This window comes from Tachypleus tridentatus, chromosome 10, assembly GCF_004210375.1.
Source record: "Tachypleus tridentatus isolate NWPU-2018 chromosome 10, ASM421037v1, whole genome shotgun sequence".
In the NCBI taxonomy this organism is placed as follows: Eukaryota; Metazoa; Arthropoda; class Merostomata; order Xiphosura; family Limulidae; genus Tachypleus; species Tachypleus tridentatus.
The window spans coordinates 178,270,483-178,296,363 of record NC_134834.1 but is presented as its reverse complement, the minus strand read 5'-3'; the positions used below and the strand labels follow the sequence as shown (position 1 = coordinate 178,296,363).

General features: G+C 34.3%; 1 protein-coding gene across 6 annotated transcripts in view; it reads left to right on the top strand.

The window, feature by feature from the left end:
* Nucleotides 1-25,881, top strand: part of LOC143231019 (dihydropyrimidine dehydrogenase [NADP(+)]-like) — a 91,429-nt gene that overhangs the window by 20,727 nt on the left and 44,821 nt on the right. For 2 of the 6 annotated variants that reach the window (XM_076465488.1, XM_076465485.1), the window contains exons 10-21: nt 512-681; nt 1,627-1,837; nt 4,361-4,545; nt 5,122-5,337; nt 7,384-7,548; nt 7,880-7,948; nt 8,733-8,816; nt 9,542-9,662; nt 12,740-13,002; nt 14,909-15,088; nt 16,270-16,416; nt 17,511-17,594. In XM_076465488.1, coding sequence (XP_076321603.1) covers nt 512-681; nt 1,627-1,837; nt 4,361-4,545; nt 5,122-5,337; nt 7,384-7,548; nt 7,880-7,948; nt 8,733-8,816; nt 9,542-9,662; nt 12,740-13,002; nt 14,909-15,088; nt 16,270-16,416; nt 17,511-17,594 — 1,895 coding nt within the window. Of the gene's footprint in view, nt 1-511; nt 682-1,626; nt 1,838-4,360; nt 4,546-5,121; nt 5,338-7,383; nt 7,549-7,879; nt 7,949-8,732; nt 8,817-9,541; nt 9,663-12,739; nt 13,003-14,580; nt 14,694-14,908; nt 15,089-16,269; nt 16,417-17,510; nt 17,595-18,287; nt 18,949-19,409; nt 19,924-25,881 lie in introns of those variants that run through there. The other 4 variants (XM_076465487.1, XM_076465486.1, XM_076465484.1 and 1 more) reach the window with 4 other exon arrangements.

Genomic DNA, 25,881 nt, shown 5'->3' with positions numbered 1-25,881 from the left:
CTATACGTTTGACTGGTTAAGGAAAGATTCATTATATTTGTTTGTTTTGAATTTCGCACAAAGCTAGTCGAGAGCTTTCTGCGCTAGCCGTCCCTAATTTAGCAGTGTAAGACTAGAGGGAAGGCAACTAGTCATTACCACCCACCGCCAACTCTTGGGCTACTCTTTTACCAACGAATAGTGGGATTGACCGTCACGTTATAACGCCCCCACGGCTGGGAGGGCGAGCATGTTCGGCGCGACGGGGATTCGAACCTGCGACCCTCAGATTACGAATCGCATGCCTTAACACGCTTGGCCATGCCGGGCCTTTCATTATGTTACATGTGTTTATAAGAAGTTAAAAAAATGACGGTTGTTAGTTTATTATTTTCTTCACATAACTGTCTACTTAATGAAGTTGCTGCTTTATGTCATGAACATAATATTTTTATCGGGTACTATTCTAAAGTGCTGTCAAGACTAGACTTCTTTTGAATATTGTAATGCAAAGACGATTGAATTTTCTTAGGTATGTGTCGTTTTAAATCAGTTCTACCGCATTTCTACGGCAATGTGATAGTGCTGGGAGCTGGGGATACTGCCTTCGACTGTGCTACTTCAGCTCTCAGGTGTGGAGCCAAGAAGGTTTACTTGGTGTTCAGAAAAGGGTTCACCAACATTCGGGCAGTTCCTGAAGAGGTAAGTGTTTTGATCTCTACCTTCTGAAATTAAGTTACAAATATCTAGACAATTTCTTTATACTTACGTATTTCTGTTCGGTTTGTTTTTCTAACTCGTTATAACGTGACAGTTAATCTGACTATTAGTTAGTAATAGAGTTGGCAGTGGGTAGTGATGACTAGCTGCCCTTCCCTCTGGTCTCACACTGCTAAATTAGTGATGACTAGCACTGATAGCCCTCGTGTAGCTTTGCACAAAATTCAAAACAAACAAACCAAAGACAAGTAAAAATTACACTGATCAACTTAAAACTTGCTACAAACTCAATCAGAGAGTGATCTTGAAACATCCAAAATCTTGACATTTTTACATCAACATCAGTATGTAGCTTCTGCAGAGGCTAGATGGTGCTGTTTCCTGATGATTGTGGAGTAAGTCTGCTACCAGTTGGAATGAATAGATGTAATACTTTCATTTTTCAATGAGATTTAAAATTAGAGTATTAAATCTGAGTCAGAAAGTTTAAATTTAGAATTATTTTTCCAGTATCACAGAATGCTTGCATTAAACATTTTACATTTATAGTCTTTCAATATACACATATCACCACAGAATAGTTTATTAACCAATGTTTCAGGTTTTATGTTATGTTGAATATTAAGTGTACTTCGAACGACTAGGTAACTGGTTCATCTTCACTGAATTAATCTAAGTATCCCCTTGTTGTCACATGCTGCATTTTTACTACACAACATAAATAGGTAACCAAACCATTGTTGGCACTTAGTGTGTCCTCACTAGGAGTAAAAATAACTATTTTGTTTTAATTTTTAAAGCATTTAAATTTCTATTGTTTCTTTATTATTGTTGAATGAAATGGTAATGTTTGATTATTGCATTAATTAGCACCATGTAGTTGTTTTAACAGTAGATTATTAATGTATATACTTCCCACAATTACAGTTCGAACTAGCCAAGGAAGAAAAGTGTGAGTTCATGCCCTTTCTTTCACCAAATAAAATTATCCTAAAAGAAAATCGTATTAGTGCAGTGGAATTTATCAGAACATCACAGGAGGAAGATGGCAGTTGGAAAATGGATGAGGATCAGCTGGTGAAACTAAAAGCTGACTTTATTATATCAGCGTTTGGATCCTCTCTTCAGGATCCTAAAGGTGACCAAATCAAACTTAAAATAATCTTTGTGTTTGATCTATATCTTTATTTCATCCGATGTTTTATATTAACGTTTCTTTCCCAAAAGGTCATCAAATAATTATAGATAGAAGTACAGTATTAAACATAGTGTTGATTTATAGCTTCTTTGTATTTGCTTGTTATAATGATTATTAAGCGTTATGAGTTCCATGTAAATAGAATATTAGTGAATAGACAAGGTTCAACTACAGCCCATTCTTCTTGCTATATCTTTGTTTCAATCCTTATTATAAGACTGATTAAGTTTGCTTAGTATTTTTTTAGATCTATATTATAGTCTATCTTATATAATTGAGATTCTCCAAAATGTTTATTCCAGTCACATCAGACATTAAGAACAGTCGAGTGTGTAGACAGATATTCATACATGAACTACCTTGTACGAAAAAGTTTGACATCACTAAATATTTAGATATTAGTTTCATTCTTGATCGTTAATTTGGGTCAAACACATCAGAAACCGAATTTTTATAGTTGAGTGCTCAAAACTATAAAACGAGATTTCTGTGGTGCGGTCATTATACATATCAAAGCCACATTTTTTAGCATTCAGACCTAAACTACATGGCCAAAAGTGAACACCCGACTATCACACCCATATGTGATTGTTGAAAATCTCATTCCAAAATCATGGGCATTAATATGGAGCTGGTCCTCTCTTTGCTGCTATAACAGCTTCCCCTCTTCTGGGAAGACTTTTCACTAGATTTTGGAACATGGCTGCGGGGATTTGCTCCTATTTAGCCACAAGAGCATTAGTTAGGTCGGACACTGATGTTGGGCGAGAAGGCCTGGTTCGCAGTCGGCGTTCCATTTCATCTCAAAGGTACTCGATGGGGCTCTGTGCAGGCCAGTGGAGTTCTTCCACACCAACCTTGGCAAACCATGTCTTTACGGACCTCGCTTTATGCACAGGGGCATTGTCATGCTGAAACAAAAAAGGGCCTTCCCCAAATTGTTGCCACAAAGTTGGAAGCACACAATTCTCTAAAATGTCATTGTATGCTGTAGTATTAAGATTTCCCTTCACTGAAACTAAAGAGCTTAGCCTAAACCATGAAAAACAGCCCCAGACCATTATTCCTTCTCCACAAAACTTTACTGTTGGTACTATGTATTCAGACAGGTAACGTTCTCTTGGCATTCGCCAAATCCAGATAGTGAAGCGTGATTCATCACTTCAGAGAACGTGTTTCCACTACTACAGAGTCTAATGGCGGTGTGCTTTACACCACTCCTTGACGTTAGGCATTGTGCATGGCGATCTTAGGCTTGTGTGCGGCTGCTCGGCCATGGAAACCTATTTCATGAAGCTCCCGACAAATAGTTGCTTCCAAATGTAGTATTCCAGTGTTGTAACAGACGATTTTTACGCGCTATGCATTTCAGCACTCGGTGGTCCTGTTCTGTGAGCTTGTGTAGTCTACCGCTTCGTGGCTGAGCTGTTGTTGCTCCCAAACGTTTCCACTTCACAATAACAGCGCTTACAGTGGACCGGGGTAGCTTTATTAGGGCAGAAATGTGACAAATTGACTTGTTGGAAAGGAGGTATCCTATGACAGTGCCATGTTGAAAGTCACTGTGCTCTTCAGTACGACCCATTCTACTGACAATCATTATCTATGAAGATTGCATGACTGTATGCTTGATTTTATGCACCTGTTAGCAATGGGCGTGGCTGAAATAACCGAACCTACTAATTGGAAAGGGTGTCCACATAATTTTGGCTATTTAGTATGTCTCTGAGCTACTAGGTACTTGAAAAATTATTTCACAATTGTACGTTTTATTCCTATGATGAGTTACTTTAATGTAATTGTAAATTGTTTTAGATTTCTTTTCCTAGAAGCGATTGTTATTGAAGTTACAAGCTGTAATTAAAGAGGCCTGTCATGTTCTTGTGGTATTGAGATTTGGGTCGCGGGATCGCACATAATCCTTGAGTAGCTTTCAATAAAAAATACATTTTATTTAAAAGAGCATTTCATTCAGTTTAAAAATGCGTTTAAACAAACTGGAACACAATTTAACTATAAGAAGTTGTAACATACATAGATATTTACGTATATAAAATTAATTTTAAGTTACAAACAAAATTAATGAATGCGGAACAATAACAACAAATAAATATATTAGTACAAAAATACATGGTTGAATACATTACATTAAAACGATTTTACGACGGATCAATCATAAGGTTTTCGTGTTCAAAGCACACAATTTCTCCTTGAATGCTTTCCATTAAGCTGCAAGATTACAATTTTACTTGTCATAAAACACTTGTTAGACTTATTACATTTCTGAACATTACATTCTTAATTTAGCCTCTTATGCATTTTCAAGAATTAGAACAGTTGCTAGACAGTGCACGAGCAGACATGGACTGGAGTGATATTATCAATGTAATGTAGGAAACCATCTGTGTAATAAAGTTTTACTAGACAAAACGATCTTACCTCTTCTCATTTTACATTGTAAAGTGTTACAAGCCATCGAGCCTCTCAAGCTCACAAACTTGGGCCTTCCCGAGGTTGAAAAGAGCACAATGCAGAGTAGTGAGAAGTGGGTGTTTTGTGGTGGAGACCTGGCCGGTGTGGCAGAAACAACCGTTGAAGCTGTAAACGATGGCAAGACAGCAGCTTGGTTCATCCACAAATTTCTCCAAGTACTTAGTATCATAAATCAATATTTAATGTTCTTATCTGAATAAATACCTGTTCTGATTAACAAGCACTGGTACAGTTATGAGAACATTTGTTGATATAGAATTCTAAAAACAGATAAAGCAAAAAGCGGATTTTACATACAATAAAGTAGTCATCTAAATATGTAATTCAAATTACGATTAAGAAATTAAAACAGGTGCACAATCGTATTAAAATAGTGAGTGTTATTTGGTGTTTATATATATCCTCAAAAATTAAAATAACATGCTCTATTACCCTGACTACCATAAAAATATGAAAAAATAAATAAACAGAGAATTATGTTTAATGTAATAATATAGGGATAAAGATTATTTGGAAACCGACATTAAAATTATTCTCTGAAAAACTGGAGCATTTTTATTTAGTAAACTTCATTTTCGAAACGGTTTTGTGCGAGTTGTTTTAATATATAATAAAAAGGGTGTTACTGAGCAACTGCGATCAAGTTTCTGTTTCGATATTGGTAAATGTAGGTTCATTAATTAACACATATAACGACATATTTCCCAGTTTTTTTTGTTTTTTTTTTACAGAGTCTTCACGGTTTACTAGTACCCAAGATACCATCACTACCCAAATTTTATACTCCTGTCGACATGGTTGATGTCAGCGTTGAAATGTGTGGTCTGAAATTTAAAAATCCCTTCGGACTTGCTAGTGCCCCACCAACAACCAGCAGTGCTATGATTCGGAGAGCGTTTGAAGCTGGTTGGGCATTTGCCGTGACAAAAACATTTACATTGGATAAGGTTACGACTGGTAGTTTTCTTTCTATCTACTCTTTATTATTTAGTTGTTAGATAGTTAAAATGCTTTGTTATTAATGTAGTTAAATACCTTTAACTGATATAACAACACATTATTCACATTTCATAACTTTTTCCTTGCGTCACATAAAAATGATACTTTTTTTTTTTTTTTTTGTGAAACGTGTTAATAATTCCTGTTACTTTTGTACATGGCCCGACATGGCCAAGTGTGTTAAGGCGTTCGACTCGTAATCTCAGGGTCGTGGGTTCGAATCCCGGTCGCACCAAACATGCTCGCCCTTCCAGCCGTAGGGGCATTATAATTTGACGGTCAATTCCACTATTCATCGGTAAAAGAGTAGCCCAAGAGTTGGCGGTGGGTTGTGATGACTAGCTGCTTTCCTTTTAGTCTTACACTGGTAAATTAGGGACAGCTAGCGCAGATAGTCCTCGAGTAGCTTTGCGCGAAATGCAAAAACAAACAAAAAACAAACTTTTGTACATATAAATTTAGTCAAAATATCACAAATAAGTTGCCTAAGCGTTAAGAGAGTTGAATTCATCTTAAATGTTTGTTGCAAAATGTGCATTACTACGATACTTATTCCAAATATATGTGCAACATTAACCTGTACACATAAAGATAGGAAGAGGGTAGGTGAAGTGAAATGCATTGGAAGATACTGTTTATGTATAATACGCACTGGAAATGAGTTACATCCAAACATATCCTGTATTAGTTATACTTTATGATAAGTCACAGTGGAATTTATCTTCCTTTGAAATGTTTAACGTCATAATAAAAAGTTCACACCTCTTCCTCTTATGATGTGTATTATTTTATCAAGAATTGTTGAAAAAGGCAAAGCTCATATTTTTGTCATAACAAATGCAGTCTTAGCGGCACGTTTGTCGGCTTATCATACTAAAAACTGGATTTAGTACCTGTTGTGGACACAACACAGAGAGCCCATTGCGTTGTTTTCGTACTGAATAACAAACAAGCAAACCATATTTAGAATAACTGCTTCTTACGTAAATTTAACTTGAATTCCTTTAGTGACGATTTGAGGTATTTTGAGATAAATTTTTGTTGTTAGTCCTTGGAAATATTGAGATGTTAAATGAAAGAATATGACCTTTTTGATCCAGAATTCTTAAACTAAAATGTATTAAAATCCAAGTAATTTAATGTTTGAGGTCAAGATATATACATACTGGAAAATAGGAAGAACGTTAAATGTAATAAAAAATGTCCCATCGGATGAATAGTTTAGTCAACATGTTAAGAAATAATTGTACGCTATACATTGAGCGATGTTGCATTGATAACAGGTGTAAATCATCTAATCTATATTGATAGATACAGGTACTAGAAAACAAGTCAACTGAAAGAAATGTTTGGTTGTTGTAAAACGCAAATTACTCAATGGGCTATCTATGTTCCACCCACCACAAGTATCAAAACCTGATTTTTAGTGTTGTAAGCCTGAAGAATTGACGCTGAGCTACTGGAAGGGTGGTTTTTAGAAGTAGGAGTGAACAAAGAGACCAAAACAGCTAGCCTAATATTGAGGTATATAGTGTATCATTACTAATGGGCCCGGCATGGCCAGGTGTGTTAAGGCGTTCGACTCGTAATCTGAGGGTCGCGGGTTGGAATCCCCGTTACATCAAACATATTCGCCTTTTCAGCCGTGGGTACGTTAGAAGGTGACGGCCAATCCCACTATTCGTTGGTAAAAGACCAACCCAAGAGTTGACGGTGAGTGGTGATAACTAGCTGCCTTCCCTCTAGCCTTACACTGCTAAATTAGGGACGGCTAGCGCAGATAGCCCTCGTGTGGCTTCGCGCAAAATTAAAAAAACAAACAAACCTAAACAAAGGAGAGGCCTCTCTTCGAAACTTATCGTTTTTTTGTAAAACTTGGTTTAAAATATCATGTGAAATCTAGTGAGATATTATATAAGAGTTAAACAGAGATAAAGAAAGGACTCACATACTGTTAAACATGTGCAACTGAAACATGTTCACTTTCCATCTAGGATATCGTAACAAACGTATCACCACGTATCGTTCGAGGTACTACATCAGGACACAGATATGGCCCAGGCCAGGGGTCCTTCTTGAATGTAGAGCTAAGCAGTGAGAAAACTGTTGCCTACTGGTGTCAGAGTATAACAGAACTGAAGAGAGACTTTCCTGACCATTTAAGTATTTTTGTGTATATTATAAGTATGGAAAAACACATAACTTTAATGTACTAGCAAACGGAGGGAAAATGTAAGACACGTTAACTACGGTTGGTTATCCTTTCACTTTGATACAAATAATAGTTTTAATAAGGTTTTTTTATTATACATTAATGATAATTTAAATGCAAAAAGTAAGTTACATATAAATCACTCGGAGCTGTCATTAATTGGAAATATCTCAACATTCTGAATTACATTTGTCTTTGAATGATTTTCAAAACGTTCGGTGATATAGGAGTTCTTCAGATTGTTCTGGTGTTAAACTTGTTTCTATTTTGAACCGTAGGTCCTGATTGCCAGCATTACTTGTACCTTCAACAAAGAGGACTGGGTTGTGTTGGCGAAGATGGCAGAGGTGAGAGTTAATTGTCCTACATTATAGCATTTTAAATGAACTTGTGTCTCTCGCAGATAGGAACATTTTAGTAAGAAATGTTACACATAAACTTTAGAGATAGTTTAAGTATGAAAACGTCTTACTTGAGTCGTTGAAGAAATGTTTTATACAGTTGTGCATAATATATAAGATGGCAACACCAACCACGTTTTATAATAAAATCAGCCTTTTAGTAATAATGAAATACGTCTAAATCATTTTGATAATAAAATGCTATTCTGAAGTAAAGTTTGGTTCAAGAACAACATTGTAAATTATAAATCTAATTATGATGTCTGGCAAGAGCCAAAATCATGCTTCTATTACAGTTAGTTACCAGTCAACTGTTATTATAATTTAAACACGCACTATTAAGTATTATGAAGTGAATTTAAGAAAGAGATCGATCGTTTATGAAATTTAAAAATCTTTGTGCAACGTTCTATTTATTTTTGTTCAATGTTATTGCTAAACTGTACTTCGGTTTCTCACACAATTTTTATATCGTTTCCACATTATATCTTTAAATAATATATAATTTCCACACTATACCCTAAACTTAAGTATCAATTCCACGCTATATCCTGAACTAATGCATCGTTTCCACGTTATATACTTAACTAATATATCGTCTCCATACTATATCCTTAAGTTATATAACGTTTCATAACAATGTACTTAACTAATATGTCGTCTCTTTTCTATATACTTAAGTAATATAACGTTTTCATGCAATATACTTAACTAATATATCGTTATTCAGGAAGCCGGAGCAGACGCCTTGGAGTTGAATCGATCTTGTCCTCACGGAGCGGAGAAACGGGGAATGGGTTTAGAGTGCGGACAGGTTAGTTACTAGGCCGAAAAGTGTCACATGATCATTTTGTTGTTCAATTGGGATAAAAATGTCTAAAAACCTTCAGCAGGTACACGACACCTTTTAACAGAAAATGTAACTGAAATTACGAAAAGTTCAAGTATTTACGAAAGCCAATGTTAAAATTGAGTTTTGATATCATGTTTGAACAGATCCCGTTGAGTACGTTCTAAAAAAGATATAGTTTTACATATTTCTTCTGTTATTTAATAAAAGATATAACAAATTAACAACATTTTCGGTGAGGGAGAGACTTTTCTTGTCCACTCGCTGTAGAACATATTTTTGAGTTCTTCCGAATTTCTAAAACTAAAGATACATTTTTTCAGAGTATTGTTTAATTTTTTGGTTAATCATTTTAGTGGTATCGTCAGTGAACAAGGCCTCTCAACAGCTTGTCAGGCCTTATTCTTCCTTGGTGACAACAAGCAATAGAAAGTTACCATCACGTGAGACAAATTGTCCGACATGAACAAAACCATTTCCATAGTTACACAAGCCTTCTTTACCTTCTTAATATCAGTTAATATAATTACGATTATTGAAACAACCCTGAATACACTTTACATATTTAAACACCTTCTAGATGTGTTGTTTCATTACGATTATTTTGCTATGGTAGAAAAATATAATATAAAACCTTTGGCTTTCATATACAAACCTACATAAGGGTAATATTATACTTGTGTTTTTAGGATCCTGAATCTATTCGTAATATATGCTCGTGGGTTCGAGAAGTTGTTCAAATTCCAATTTTTGCGAAACTGACAGCTAATGTCACTGATGTTGTTTCGATAGCAAAAGCTGCTCGCGAAGGTAAGTTTAAACGGGGATATTTCCCTTGCATTATATTACAACTGAATAATACTGGGGGTAGGAGATAATTCAGGTAGATTTCTACGATGTATAAATATTACCTGTTTTCATCATTTTAAATCCTCTCAATAAATTATAACTACTTCACCCTGATAAATGTGTTTGTTTGGTTATATGTTTAGAATTAAGAACAAAGCTACACAATGGATTATCTGTGCTCTGCGCACTTCAGGTATCGAAACCCAGTTTTTAGCGGTTTCAGTCCACACACATATTTCTGCGTCACAGGGGACTTGTTTGGTGTGAATTTAGCAAAAAGCTACACAATGCGCTACCTGTACTCTGCCCATCATAGGTATCGAAACCCATCGATATACTTGGGAATATAAATAATCTGCAACGTAACTAAAGTATTAAACACTAATCAAATACAACCACAGTACAGTGACAATTCCAACTTCAAAAACGTATTTGAAAAGGTTTTAAACAATGATATAAAAAAACATTTTCTAGCAAGTTCAAACCTCAAATCAAAACCTATTACCATTCTCCCATAATAAGTTCCGTTCCATAAGAATGGGAACATATTTTTATTATTTGCCCACATTTTATGATCTTCACACTCTATCCGTTAATAAACTGAGATAATTTAATAACTTTTGTATATGGTGAAAGACTAGTCCCTTGTCACGAATAGAATTAGAATAAGATACTTTAAAAGTATGTTTTCGAAATGTGACCATTTATTTATTGTATTTTTTTCCTATATTTTGTTCAGTACGAAGAAATGTGAAAACAGAAACACATTCTAATGACGTTTTAAAGAATGTTAATATTTTAAATAAAATTTTAAGGTTTCTAAAATGCTTCAATTCATATTATTAGCAAAAAAATAAAAATTAATAAAAAGTATTCACATTACAACTGCGTTAATTGTATTATAATTATACAATTTCATTGATTGTATCAGAAAGTTAAGTACATTATATTAAAACGAATTTAAATATGCTGTAGACATATCAAGCTTAGGACACAACCTTTTTGTATGTGAAGTAGGCTACTGGACAACTAAAAAGACTAGCTGATGGTATCTGTTAATGAAACAAAAACTGTATAAAGGACAGTGTAAGATAATGTTCATTGAATCCCTAATTCTCTCACAATGAGCCAGGTCTTAGGACCTTCCAGGCCAGTAAAGCATAAGGACAAACAGCCCTGTGTGACTATGTCTAGCAGTACAAGTAAACATGCAATACATAAATACCACATAACTCTACATATCACAGTAGTATAAACTGCAGGTCTCCAAACTCATGAAGATAAGAATGGTGTACTTTGAGAAGTGACATTATCTCAGTTACATAGAGTTAGAAACTCTGACGGCAATGATCCACATTTTCGCAATGGTGGCAAAATGAAGCAAGTTAACCTGTTAAAGTTTCTAGGGATGCTTAAAGGGGACCTGGATACTTCGTCAAACGTTTCGAGTAGTTTGCCTTCTTAGATCTTTGGACTCAGGGACAGCACTAGGACAGTTTGTATAGTTCAGTGGTAGAAAATCCACAGCACTTTATTAAAGAACAATTTAATGACAGGGATTTGATTGTCAGTGAGCTTTGGAACAAACCCACAGCGCATTATGGATCTGCAAAATAATTTGTCTCTGACTGGTTGCTTCTGTAGCAGCACATGTATATAGAGTTGTGGGTTTTTTTAAGCACAGATAGTGCCTCAGTAACACAGTAGTAATAGATACACTGACAGCAAATTCCTGTCTGCATCAGTGGTTTACAGTTGTGACGAAGTGAAGCATATTTTTTGCCAATGATTTCATAAATGGGAGAAGTGGACCTGAACAATTTCTTCAAACTTTTCAATAAGGTTGTCCTTATGTAAGTGTTGTGACGTAATGCGTTTCGTTTATAAAGGTAATTAATGGAGACTATGACTATACAAGTCAATTACTAAAATTCGTTCATTTCAGTTTAATTTTAAAAGTTTTGGACTGAAAAAGCTTGAGATAAGAAATGATAGGAATGTACTAATTGAAACTATGGTTCTTTCTCGTTATGTGAAGACATATTTTATATACTATTTTTTATACATGTGTTTTACATTAATTTAATACTTCATAAAGGATGTAAGCAATCATGGACTAAGGTTTCAAACTACATGGCTATTTCACAGAGTTGTGGTATTGAGGCATGTACAAACTAGTCTCCTTCTAATTATTTATTACGAGAGTGGTTATTGTTATAAGTAACATAGGATTTTGAAACACCACACTAGGACTTTGAATAGACATGAAAATATAGTAGGTTACAATCCACCATTGTCTAACTAAACATGTGCAGAACAAAGTAAAATGCAGATAAATCCAGTGACATAAAATTATCAATGTTCAGTTTTGAAATGTTGTATGGTCATTGCAATACTAAGCATCATTTACTACTTACTGCGTTTCAGCGTGATATATATCTTAAAAAAACGAAAGATAGGAGAATGAGATAAGTCAAATTTTCTCGCAGATTAATAATATCTCATCAGTTTCAAAAGATATTTTTATAATGATATATGTTGATATATGCTTACTAATTATGACATATCCTTAAAAATACAGTAATATTTATATATTTTTAAAGACGTATTTCTTCATATTCAATAAGAAATTGAATTAATAAATTTATTGTGCGCGAATTTACAGTTGTAATACTTAAGTTCGGTATTGCTCAAATGAATACGCAAAAGACTGCTTCTATTCAGTATAATAAATATCGTTTGTTGTTACATTCTGCTATATGTACCTCTGCATGGTTCACATTTTGTCTCAAGAGTAAATAAGCCTACAATTCACGGCAACAAATATGTTTATTTTTACTTTAAAAGTTCATATGTGATGTTTTCTATTCTACAGATTAAATAATTTTTCTCGTGATGACTGTCTGGTAAACAACACACTACTGTACAGTCGTACGAGATTTTGAAACTGGGGACTTCTTGAGGGAACTCAAATAACTCCTACACTTAAGATAAACCTTATTTCCTTCTCTCTCTCTCTCTTTTTTTTTTTTTTTCAGGGAAAGCAGACGGAGTAACGGTGATAAATACAGTGCCAGGTCTTATGGGTCTGAGAGGAGACGGTACTGGATGGCCAGTCGTGGGAATAGAAAATAAGACATCCTATGGGGGAGTATCAGGAAATGCTATTCGCCCGATTGCTCTTCGAATAGTGTCGGTTATAGCTAAGGCTTTACCTGGGTTTCCAATCTTAGCTACAGGGGGTATAGATTCTGCTGAAGTAGGCCTACAGTTTCTTTATTGCGGAGCTACAGTGCTCCAAGTAAGAAGTTTCATGTTTTTGGAATCTTATGTTCAGAAATCATTACTCTGTCTACTTAGGCCTATTTTACTCGAGTGGATAAAACATTCTATGATTGCTTGTCTTATACAATATGAAATAATATTTTGCCCTACAAGTAGGCTTACCATTATTTCCAAGCCTAAAAGGGGGAGAGTTTGCAATTTTTATTATAGGTTCCGGCACTGGTATAATAAAGACGTGCTTTAATAACCGAACTTCCCATAAGTTTTAATGCTGCCACAAAAAAAAGGAATACTGGTAGTTTATATCTCTAATATTTATTTAAATTTAGCAAGGGAAGAAACATCAAAATTTCATTAATGTTTCACTGAGTACTTTTTTGTGAAGATTCATAATTTTCACTTGAATAAAATTTCTTCAAAAATTAGTAGATTTTACTTTTCAAATATCTCACAGCAACTCAAGTCAATATTCAGTTTACAATGCAACAGTTCTTTTACTGGTGATTCATTCATTAGACCTCTTTCTTGAGACCAAATTCTATTCATCACTGAAAATACTCTTTCAACAGGGGCAGAAGTGCCTGGTAAACAAAAAATGTGCTCCATAACTTTCCTGAGATTATGTACAGAAATACGTTGATCTTTGAAGTGGTTGAAAAGTTCTAACCATTTTTCTTCACAACCTATTTATTTTACTTTCCACTCGTCACATTTTGAAGACCAGAAAGATTTGACAAGAACAACTTCATCAAACAGATCATCAATATTTATTACAGCATTTCCAGGCGTTTCACTGATTTTTTCAGCAGCTGCTTCTATGTCACACAAAAACACTGTTTTTTATCCAAACAAAATATTCCCCATCACCAAAACTGTTTTCACACAGCTGAGTATAAGACAAGCAGCAATAATAAAAACTGGTAAATTCCTCTCTTATCAAGTCTGCCTAGCATCCTCCCTCTTCCTGTTTCACACTTTCTTTTATTATTTCGTCCTTTTTCAGTTACTTTTGTTTTCTCCATGGCTAAAATCATTTTTTTGACAACCCTACTTGTCCACAAACAAACCATAGATACATTTCTCCACATTTACTCTGAAAATTTTTTTTATCAACAATGGCCACTGGTTTTGTAAACAAAAATATCACTTCAGTCCTTCAAAAATTTGGAGAATTTTCTCAACAGCTGGTAACAAAGACAGAAATCGCGTATTTCCAATTGGAAAATCTTCTTGCACTAAATTTCTACAAACTCACAGAATTATTCTAGATATGTGATGTGTACAGTGTAAATACATAAACTTTGGACATTATGACTAGGATTAATTTTTAAAATAAAAGAATGAAAGTAATTCGTCATGTACCGTATGACTAATATAATAAATAAAGCATTCACAAAGCACAAACACTTGCACAAAGAAAACTTTGCATATTGTGAATTTCGTCTGATGCAATACCTTTGAAAATTTACACGCTTTAGCATTATGGCTCCCTCTAACCATCAACTAATAAACTGAAAACTTAAAAACTATTTTTGTCAACACCAAGTGAGAACTCTATGCAGATTTTAACATTTTCCTTTTATCCTTCTTGGAGTTTATGCCATTTTTATGAAAAACCGGGACATTCCGAGAAAATTCAGTATCAATCAAGACAAATTAGTAAACCGGACGGGACACTGGGACAGACCCCTCAAACCGGGACATATGGTAAGCCTACCTACCAAGAACTTTAATTAGTGATTAGTATGAGAAATATGGATTCGTTTGCTTGATAATGTTAGAACATATTGTAATTCATGAATTATGATTCTAATTATTAAAAATATTTGTTGAAATTAATTGATCTTATGTAATATTACACTGTGACCAGTACTTCCAGGTTTACAGTGTTGTTTGTTTGTTTTTCTGGCTTAAAAAAAAAGGTCTGCAGCGCTGTTCAGAACCAAGACTTCACCGTCATTGATGATTATGTCACAGGACTAAAAGCGAACATGTACTTAAAAAGTTTGGAAACTACGATGAAATGGAACTTTCAGTCTCCACCGACTCCTCGTCACCAAAAAGGAAAGCCTATAAGTGTTCTACCTGACGCTACATTCAAGGTTAACATATTTTATTCTTAACCCTAACCGAATCATTGTTAAGGAACCCAACCCAACCATGCTAACCTTTAAGTTGTTGAAATGAAGTAAAGTATAAATAAATACCTCTTAAGTTTCTCTGAAAGGAACTGACTAAATTGACACGGTAAGTAGGTTCATTTCTACTGTCAGGGTCAAAAGTCTTTTGAATGATGTCAATTTTTTAATCTAGTTTCCAACGATTAAAAATCTTAGAACAAAGCGTATAAAACTAATGAAAAACATAGCTGATTCAGAAGATTTCTTGTATACTTGTGGTTATAGTTTGTTTGTTTGTTTTGTGAATTTTGCGCAAAGCTACTCGAGGACTATCTGCGCTAGCTGTCCCTAATTTAGTAGTGTAAGACTAGAGGGAAGGCAGCTAGTGATCACCACCCACCGCCAACTCTTGGGACACTCTCTTACCAACGAATATTGGGATTGACCGTCACATTATAACGCCCCACGGCTGAAAGGGCGAGCATGTTTGTTGCGACCGGGTGTGGTTATAGAAAATAGAAGAAAGTTCTACTCATTTCAAAATGTCCAAGCATCAAAGAATTTTCAAATGCTTCTTTCCATATTAAAATATGACGTACGAAATGTTAGAACAGCGTATCCTGAAGGGAGAGGCAATAGCGATACTATATAATCAAACTGCAATAATGCAAAATATATATTTTAATATATATTTATTAATGAAAATGATAATTAATTACAACACATATAGCATTTTAGCGAGTATACCGTGTCTTACATACCATCCCCTAACTAACTCTTTCAGTATATTTACTGAGAAACGCTGCAGTACTGAAACTTGTTCATCCAGTTTCATGTATTATAAATATCATGGGAATTTATTAACCTTACGATTGTATTTATATCCCATATAAACTAAAATAAAAGAACTTGAACTTTAATTCAGGTGGTATCAAGTTATGCTATTAGGTATATTATATTATATAGCTGCAAACGCACGGTTTTTTGGAGAACACCATAAAGTTTCTTGAAATGGCATTCGCTGTAGCCGGTTCAGATACTTATCTGATGTTTAGTCACGTGTTTGAGCCTCTTCCTCTCGGTATTGTCGTATACAAAGTTAGATTATTTGTGGTGCGCTATTTGAAAATATTTAATTTTTAACACTGGTTTTACATATACAGAAACTTCCTCATTTCGGAGCGTACCTGAGACACAAAGAAGACATTCTAGCGAAATACAAGAAACAAACTAATCTGATTGATGATATGTTTAAGCCACCACAGAACAGATCATGTTCCCAACCCGTAGGACCAATCCCACAAATCAAGGTAGTGATTGAAACTAGAGAACTTTTATTTTTATACACAATGATTTATTGTTATTTCATTTAATTTTATTTAAAACACCAACTTCTTATTGTAAATAAACCATCTATAAAACATATCTTTCAGAGAGTTGAAAGTTTTTTTTTTGAGGAAGGAATTTTAAATCGAGTTTATTTGTTTTGAATTTCGCGAAATCTACACGAGAGTTATCTGCGCTAACCATCTCTAATTTAGCAATGTAAGACTAGTCATCACCACCCAACGCCAACTCTTGGGCTACTCTTTTACCAAAGAATAGTGGGATTGACCATAATATTATAACGTATGCATAAGTGAAAGGGCGAGCATGGTTGATTTGACGGGGAATCGAACCCTCGACCCTCTGATTACGAATCGAGAGCCTAATTATGTGATAAAGAATGACGACAAAACTGTAACTAAATTTAAAATGTCAATATTTTCTTGTCCCAACCGAGCATCGTTTTCTGTATGTCACTGCCAATAGACTTTAAAAATATTTTTCTGTTTTAACATAATTCAGAATCTTGGTTGAAATAAGTGACACTAGCTGACGAACCAAGATAGTTAAAAACAGTTTAAAAACATTGTCAGTTTTGGTTTACTTATTTTATGTAAAAAGTTCTTGGATCTTGCGTGGACCTTAGTGAGTCAGTGGTGAATTGAAAGATTTATACCTCTAAAATCTGGAATTCGATTCCTCGTGGGAATGCCTACAAAGCACGAATGCCTATGCTGTAAAGGTTCACTAACCAATTACGTTTTAATCTATTAAAGGCATAATGACAACATCTTTTAAAAATAATGCAAGAGATAGGACAAGCATTTTAAATACGTTATATGCGTTCGTACAACTCTCTGTAACAATACGGTGTGGAATGAATTGAATACTGGCTTGTTTCATTCAAGCTTAAATATAAAGCATAGTTTTACACCAAGTTATCAGTTGTTCTTTAGGTACACTGTTTGTACACAAAACCACTGCTTTATCATAACTCACTACTTCCCAAAAGATAAATCATTTATCGTAGTTTATCTCACGATAGAATAATTTATATATATTTTAAACTTCAATTCAGGACTTGATCGGAACGGCCAACGATCGGATCGGGACTTTATCTGACTTGGATCCAGAACAACAGATGGTTGCTCTTGTTGACGAGGTATTTAGATACGAAAGCGGACTTCCTTTTTAATTATCACATATGTTCAGGAAACATCTTTCTTTCAAAGGTTTAGTTTACTTTCTTGGACATTTATTTTAGAAACTAATATCAATGAGGATTTTGTTGTGTGCAAAAGTTGTGTTTTTTGTAGTAAAATTTTTAGATTCGGACCTATTTTAATTGTAATATTTTCATAACTTAAAACATATCAGAAGTTTATGGATAAGACACTAAGTTATAAATCTTTGTTCCTTTAGAATAGACAGCTAAGTTATATATTTTGATAAAATTGACAAGGGCTGATATACTCCATTTGATTGTATGATTTAATCGGTTAACTTTTTTATTCTGTTTAGCCGTACGACTTCATTGATCAAACTCTTATTTCATTTAGATGTATGAGATTTCATTGGTTAAACTTTGTTATTTCGTTTAGCTCTACTATTTCATTGGTTAAACTTTTTTATTCCGTTTAGTATCGTTTTGCTAAGTTGCACAAATTCAGTGTCTTAAATCTCTTATCCTGCTTAAATAAAAAAAAAGTTTAACCTATGAAATCTCATAGATTAAGCTTTAATATTCCATTTAACTGTACGATTTCATCGATTAAACCCTTATTCCGTTTAACTATATTTAATAGGTTAACTTTGTTAGTCAGTTTCATTGTTTGTTTGTTTTTGAATTTCATAGAAAGCTACACGAAAGCTATCTGCGCTAGCTGTCCCTAATTTAGCAGTTGAAGACGAGAGGGAAGGCACCTACTCATTATCACCCACCGCCAACTCTTGGGCTACTCTTTTACCAAAGAATAGTGGTATTAACCATCACATTATAATGCCCCCCACGGCTGAAAGGGCGAGCATGTTTGACGCGACCGGGATGCGAACCCGCGACCTTCAGATTACGAGTCGAGTACCTTAGCCACCTTGCCGTGCGGGACCCAGTTTCATTGCATATGTTTGAATAGTTCACTTCTCTTACACTGTTTTGCTGCTGGTGTTTCATTGGCTAATTTCTTCTCTATCATTCATTCACATGACGATGAAATATACAACCATCATATGAAATGTATCCTTTATCTTTATTTCTTCAATTGTTTTGTATCTTTCATCTTGTAAACAGAAAATGAAAGAAATAACGTATCTTATAAGATCCACTCAGTGAAGTGTGTAGGAGAGATTTCATTACAACCTAACTTCTAAATGAATTTATTTAACCCTTAGTTATTAAAGTGATGTTTTCTTGAATTATGCGCTTTTAAAATCAAGTATCGAATTATTCTATCTTTGTAACTCTTTCGCACATTTAATTATTTCTTATACAATTATTTTATTATAAATTTCAGGAATCGTACGTTTTTTTTATCTTGTACTGTTATATTTTTCTGTCAGTTTTACAATTATAGAAAGTTTTCATTGAAGATTCAAACAATTGTGACTTTTTTCTTTTACTATCCACATATCACAAAGGTTTTCCTGTCGTCAGCACAGCTACGTTGCTTTGTGCTCTTGAGTAACTTTATATAGAAATTCCTGCATCTCTATAAATTACGACATAAATTCTTTCTGCACAAGTTCTTATGTAGGAGTTACACAGTTTGCACTTTAATTTAGTTTGGATATATATTAATATAAAACAATGATTGAAAATTTCAGCTTTTAGTAACGAATACAACGACGTTCACTGTAATAAAAATACAGAAATTTGCCATCAAAATCACTTAAGATCGTACAGACGTCTCTCTAGTAAAGGATGAGAAGAAACTTGTCAATAATAAGATGAAGACAAAAACATTATTTTACTTCCCCCCAGGAAATGTGTATCAACTGTGGGAAGTGTTATATGAGCTGCAACGATGCTGGGTACCAGGCTATTGTTTTGATCCAATGACTCATCTACCTAGAGTGACTGACGACTGTACTGGTTGCTCACTTTGTATTGCTGTGTGTCCCATCATCGACTGCATTCGTATGGTGAACCGAACGACCCTCACCAACCTAAAAGAGGAATAGCTTCCACTGAACTGGGAAGTTATTCCCATAATCCTATACCACTTCTTTCACCGTAGATGTTTCGTTGAATATCTTGGATAATTAATAATAACAAAATATTGAAAAGAGAGATGATTTTGTGGATTAATTAAATATATCGGAGAGGTTATCAACTGTGTAAAGCACTTTAACACAATATATACAAACACTAATAAAGTTAATGGATAAATAACTTTTAGTCTGGTTTTCGATGTTTAGAGCCTGTTGGAATTTAAATAAAGATGTTATGTTATTTCATCATTTGTAAGCCACGGAAAGATAAAGACTTAACTTAATGTGTTCTCTTGCTTGTTTCTTTATTTTACAACAGTAATAGTGTTTAATGATAATGTTATGAACTTTCCCGTTATGCACCCGTATTTAACAATACGTTTTGTAATCATATAAAAGTAAAAGTACCACTACACAACTGGCCAATACGAAAATAAGGTTTCCAACAGAGCGAGCACACATTCACATATCGACTGATAGACACGCTTTGTTCTTTTAATGACATAGATTTCATTACGTTCACTTGGCGATTCTATAAAGATTTTTACTTAATTAATACACAAGTGTACTGCAGATTTAACTTAGCTAATAGCAGAAAACTATCTTGTTACTTTAATTCATTTTTCTAAATTTTTAACGGTTTTTAGTCACAAAAATATAGTAAAAACAAGCATTTCATAGAAATTTAAAATTTAAGAATCTATTTGTTTGTTAGTAAGCGCAAATCTACATAATGGGTTATTCGTGCTATGCCCACTCACCACGAATTATTTTAAGAATTACAAACATCACACACCAGCAACTGTATGTGAGAGTTCGAGAGTAACGTGAGCGACTTGAAGAGTGCAATAACCGACCGTATCAAAGTGTAATTTTAGTTTTATTTTACCACAGAACATGTGACCAAAGTTTCCGATTTTCTATCTGTTGCTAATGGTTATTAAATATTAAGGTAACTAATGCACTGCAGTGGTCTTAAAATTAAAAAAAAATACAACTCTACCCACATATTATATAAGCTTAGCTGTTCTTGTGACGACAATATTCAGCTTCGTTCTATCAAAGTACGTGTATCAGAACAACGTGTACGTAGTGACCTTCGTTTCCTTCAGTTTTACGTTGTTATCAGGCAGGGTAAACAGACGTTCACTCGTATGCTCTGTCAGGTTTATCCTCAAACTGCCGGATAAGTCTATCATTACTTTTACAATATGTTCATTTGTCGCTCATAATTACCTTTTCAAGGCATATCTTAGACACTTTTTTTTGGCAAATTGACGTTCTGTCCTTTCGGTAGTTTTGTAGCTACTTTATCAAACTGTCCGTCATTAAAACTTGTCTGTTTTGCGAACGAATGCATCTCAAACTTTATACATTCAAAGGCAAGACATACTCATTTTTGTGTAATTAATAGTAGCTCCGTATATTACAACATGTCTATAATGAGAACTAAAATCCAAGGTCATCAGACGCTTCTCTCAAAATTTACCTAAGGGTGAATAAAAAAATTCACTATTTTCAGCTGTTTTCGCCATTTGATCTCTAATGTCGTTCTATTTTAATACAACTAAACATAAGTTTATTGGACATTTCAAATCATACATAATCCATCTTCAGCTGTTTAATAAACAGATAAAGGGGATGTGTGTAAGGTATTGTTCAAATATGAAAATAGAAAAACATCTTGTTATAGACAGCTACTTAAAAATACATAAAATAGGAGTAAGTAAATAACATTATCAGAGGAAAGTTATTACGTATGTATATGTATGTTTGACTAGGTCTATATAAACTTAAGTTTATATAGTTAAGACTAGAGGGAAGGCAGCTAGTCATCACCACCCACCGCCAACTCTTGGGCTACTCTTTTACCAACGAATAGTGGGATTGACCGTCACATTATAACGAGCGAGCATGTTTAGTGCGACCGAGCTTCGAATCCGCGACCCTCAGATTACGAGTCGAACGCCTTAACCCACCTGGCCATGCCGGGCCGATTCTAGGAGTAGAAACTCCAAGCTATTCCTATTGTTTGTATAAAATACATATCGTTGTCCTTGAACATGTGTAGCATTTCGGGTATTGGCTGAAAACTTCTGCAGTCTCCTCCGAATAGTACTTTACGCTTCATTTAATGTTCATTAGTCTTTCGAGGCCCGTCATTTCCGGGAGCCATTTTCGTAATTTTATTAAAACCTTAAAAAATAATACGATTTATGGAATAAAAATATTTTTCATAAAATTAAGGTTATATAAATTACAGTATTTAATTTTGGATAACAAATTTTCATGTACACGAATTTTTTCAAAAGAAAATAATATCGACAAGTTTGGGGGTCCGCAAACAAATTTTAAATTGACACCTAGGAATATTAAAGTTCTAGAAAAACCGATTTTTGAGTCTTCCTTGTTTATTTCGTATTTTTCAATAACTACTTTCATTTCATGTCGGAGACTGTCTGAACAGGCGAGAAAATGAATATACATTTTCTGGAACAAACAACGAAACAAGAGTTGTAATTTTAATGAAAAACAGTTTTGTTGCATACATTTATAAGATTTTAGGCTTACAACAACTAAACATACAGAAAATGTTTTGTTTGTTTGTTTTGGAATTTCGCACAAAGCTATTCGAGGTCTATCTGTGCTAGCCGTCCCTAATTTAGCAGTGTAAGACTAGAGGGAAGGCAGTTAGTCATCACCACCCACCGCCAACTCTTGGGCTACTCTTTTACCAACGAATAGTGGGATTGACCGTCACATTATACGCCCCCACGGCTGGGAGGGTGAGCATGTTTAGCACGACGTGGGCGCGAACCCGCGACCCTCGAATTACGAGTCGCACGCCTTACGCGCTTTGCCATGCCGGGCCACTTATTGTCAGCAAGTAGGTTAGGTGATTAAAATGTCTCTAAGAGTTTAATAACAGAAAACCAATTTCCCCAATTTTATCTGAAGCCTCATTTTAGAATATTGGTTTCGCTTTTCCCAAAAATGATACTTTTTTCCCAATCTGGGAACCTCGCAAAATTCATAAATTAAATTTATTTTAGAATCTAAAATAATCAATTATAACAAAAAATAAAGACGAAACACCAAAACTTAATATTTTATACATCATTCATATTCGGCAGTTTGCTTAACAAATAATAAAATGATAACTTAGTATCAATTATCATAATAAATAATTGAATAACAAAACAGAAGATATATTTTACTGCTTCGAAAAGAATTAATCGTTTAATACTCAGAATACTTGGGTTTTGAGAATATATCCAGGAAATAAATATTTAATACTGCTTTTTACGTTTCATTTTACTGCTTGTGTGACATGTTATCGTTATTTATAGCACAGAATAAATATTAACTTATCTTATATGTTACTTGTGTTACATGTTGGAATCATCTAATAGTGAAATTACATTGTTGTAAATAATGGAAGCAACAAAAAGGATCTGTATAGCTGGAGCTGGATCCAGTGGACTCACATCCATCAAAGCTTGCCTAGAAGAAGATATACTTCCGGTGTGCTTTGAAAAGACAGACCAGTTAGGGGGACTTTGGTGCTACAGAGAGGACGATGTTGAAGGTGTGGGCTCTGTGATGAAGTCAACCATAACAAATACTAGCAAAGAAATGAGCGCCTTTAGCGATTTCCCGCCACCAAAGGATTTTCCTACTTATATGCATAATAGCTACTTATTTAAATACTTAGAGATGTACGCTGAAAAATTTGATCAAGTTCGACACATCAGGTTTCGACATGAAATTCTGAAAGTAGCGCAAAACCACGATTTTGACGAAACGGGACGGTGGAAAGTAACTATTCGAGACATTAAAACGATGTTAATTTTGACGAGATCTTTGACGGGTGATGGTTTGCACTGGTCAGCATGTATTTCCGTACATCCCACGTTTCTAGGAATAGAAAAGTTCAAAGGCAAAGTGTTATACACTCATAGTTACAAGACACCAGATGGGTATGATGGCAAAAAGGTGGTGATTGTTGGTGTCGGAAACTTTGCAGGAGACGTGACTGTGGAGTTAAGTCAAATAGCTGAACAGGTTTGGCTTAAGTTTCTTTTTCAACCACAATATTCTCTTAAGCTATATAAATATACAAGAGAATGACACAACGCGGACTAAAGTGTACTCTTGTTTTCTATTAACCGTACTGGTTTATTCGTGTTACAGATATTGAAAATTGATCTTGTCAAGTTTCAAAATCCATATTCGCGTTTTACTCAGTAAATGTGGTTTCTAACTTCAGTGACACTTCATTAGTACTTGAGCTAAATGTCAAGGCTAGAAGTTTCTGGGTCGCAGGTATTGTCCATCACTTTATAATCACATCGAAAAATATCCAGGTTAGATACTCCAAGGCTTCATGTATAGCCTGACACTTTTGTAATATATCCACAGCTGTAAGTGTGGTATTTGTTCAATGGTGATACATCTCGGATCTTAGACTCTGGTCACACGGCCCAGCACACTAACCGCTAAGTTATTTTTCTTCTTAATAGTATAAACTCCGTATTATAGCTTTGTTTTATAGTTGCATGGTTTGATTTGCATCATCCTGTTGTAATTTTGTACTTCGTACTTCCAGAAACTACATGGCTTTATAGTTTCTTAATTTTGTTTGCAATTATTTTAAGTTACAGTAGTTTGAATTTTGCTTTCTTTTAAAACTCAGAATAAAGCTCACTATAACATAAATTCTAATCGTGATAATCTACTTGTGATAGCTGCTTACGTCACAGTTAATTATTCTTCCGTACTTTGAATATACGTTTTACAATTTGTGAGGTAGATCTGCAGCTCTGTGTCACTTGTACTACGACACGACTATAGTGTTATAGTTTGACAGTTGAGAATGCAACTATATGAAAATATATATCTGAGGTCAAATTGTAACATTGTTTTACATTTGCGAAATGTGTGTTTGAAACTTTAGAATACAATAATTCAACAGATATTTAGAAAATAATGCCATGTCATATTTGTTTGCTGTGTGACTAATACAAATATATAAAAATATACTTTTAGCAAATAAAATAGAATGTAAACCACACAGAAAAGTAAAAGAAACTAGGTTATTTGGTTGGGTAAATGGCCTGGGTAATTTAACAAAGGGCTAAATACATTATATCAAAACGAATTTGAATAGGCAAATCAGTAAGTCATGTGAAAACCACCCCAGATTTAAGTTTACAATATGTAACAATCTTTTTCGACGAGAAATATTCATTCATTCAGATCATAAAGATATACTCAGGTTATTAAAATTTTATAAGACGGGAATGTTCCTTTCATTCAATGAAATTTAAAAATTAAGGTGGCATGGATCATCATGGGGTGTCAACATCATCGAGAATTCTACTCGCGAGAAAGTCGTATCCAATTCAGTCTTGAAAAGAATTAGAATTTATCAATATAGAGTCCGTCGTAATAGCCATTCAAGTACCTAATTCAACAATATACCTCACATCTAGAAAGGAAAACGAAGAAAATATTCAGTAAGATAAATCTTCCAGTCATACCTCCCTGTCAACCATCAGAACTCTTAACCAGGTGAAGAATGAAACAGGTATTTATGCTATTCCGTTCTTTAATATCCTGGTAAAGTTGCGGATTTAACAACAATGTATTTCTTTGCAAATGAGCTCTTGAAACGGGCATTGAAAAACAATCGTCCTTGAGCATGGAGGAGTTGACGTAATATAGTTACTACGGAACTTGTTTCCAAAGAAACTACACTGCATAGTCATCAGACAGAGGAAGACCAGACCTGGTGACATGGATAGTAACGACGTGGTGAAGCTCGAATATCGTTTTATTAAAACATACTCAAACCTCTATATTATCATTGAAAGAATGTATGTTGCTCTGTTACTATAAGTCTATATTTTCTTATATATGGCTTGTGTTTGTTTTTAAGAGATGTACATAGGCACTTTGTTAACAATTCTGAAAAATTGCAAGAAATTAGAATCCATCGAAAGAAACTATGATTTAAGCTTACCAAAACAATATAAACCAAGGATAATATCGTTTCCAAAGAGAAAAGCATACTAAATTATCAATTGCACCCCCATGCTGTTAATGGTATTTTCAAACATCCCAATATTTCTTTAAGATACCCAGCCACTCAGGTTACTGCCTGTTTCCACAACTGGACATCAAAGATACATTGTGGATGGCATCTTCAAACCTCAAGTGAACCTGTAAAACCTGTTTTT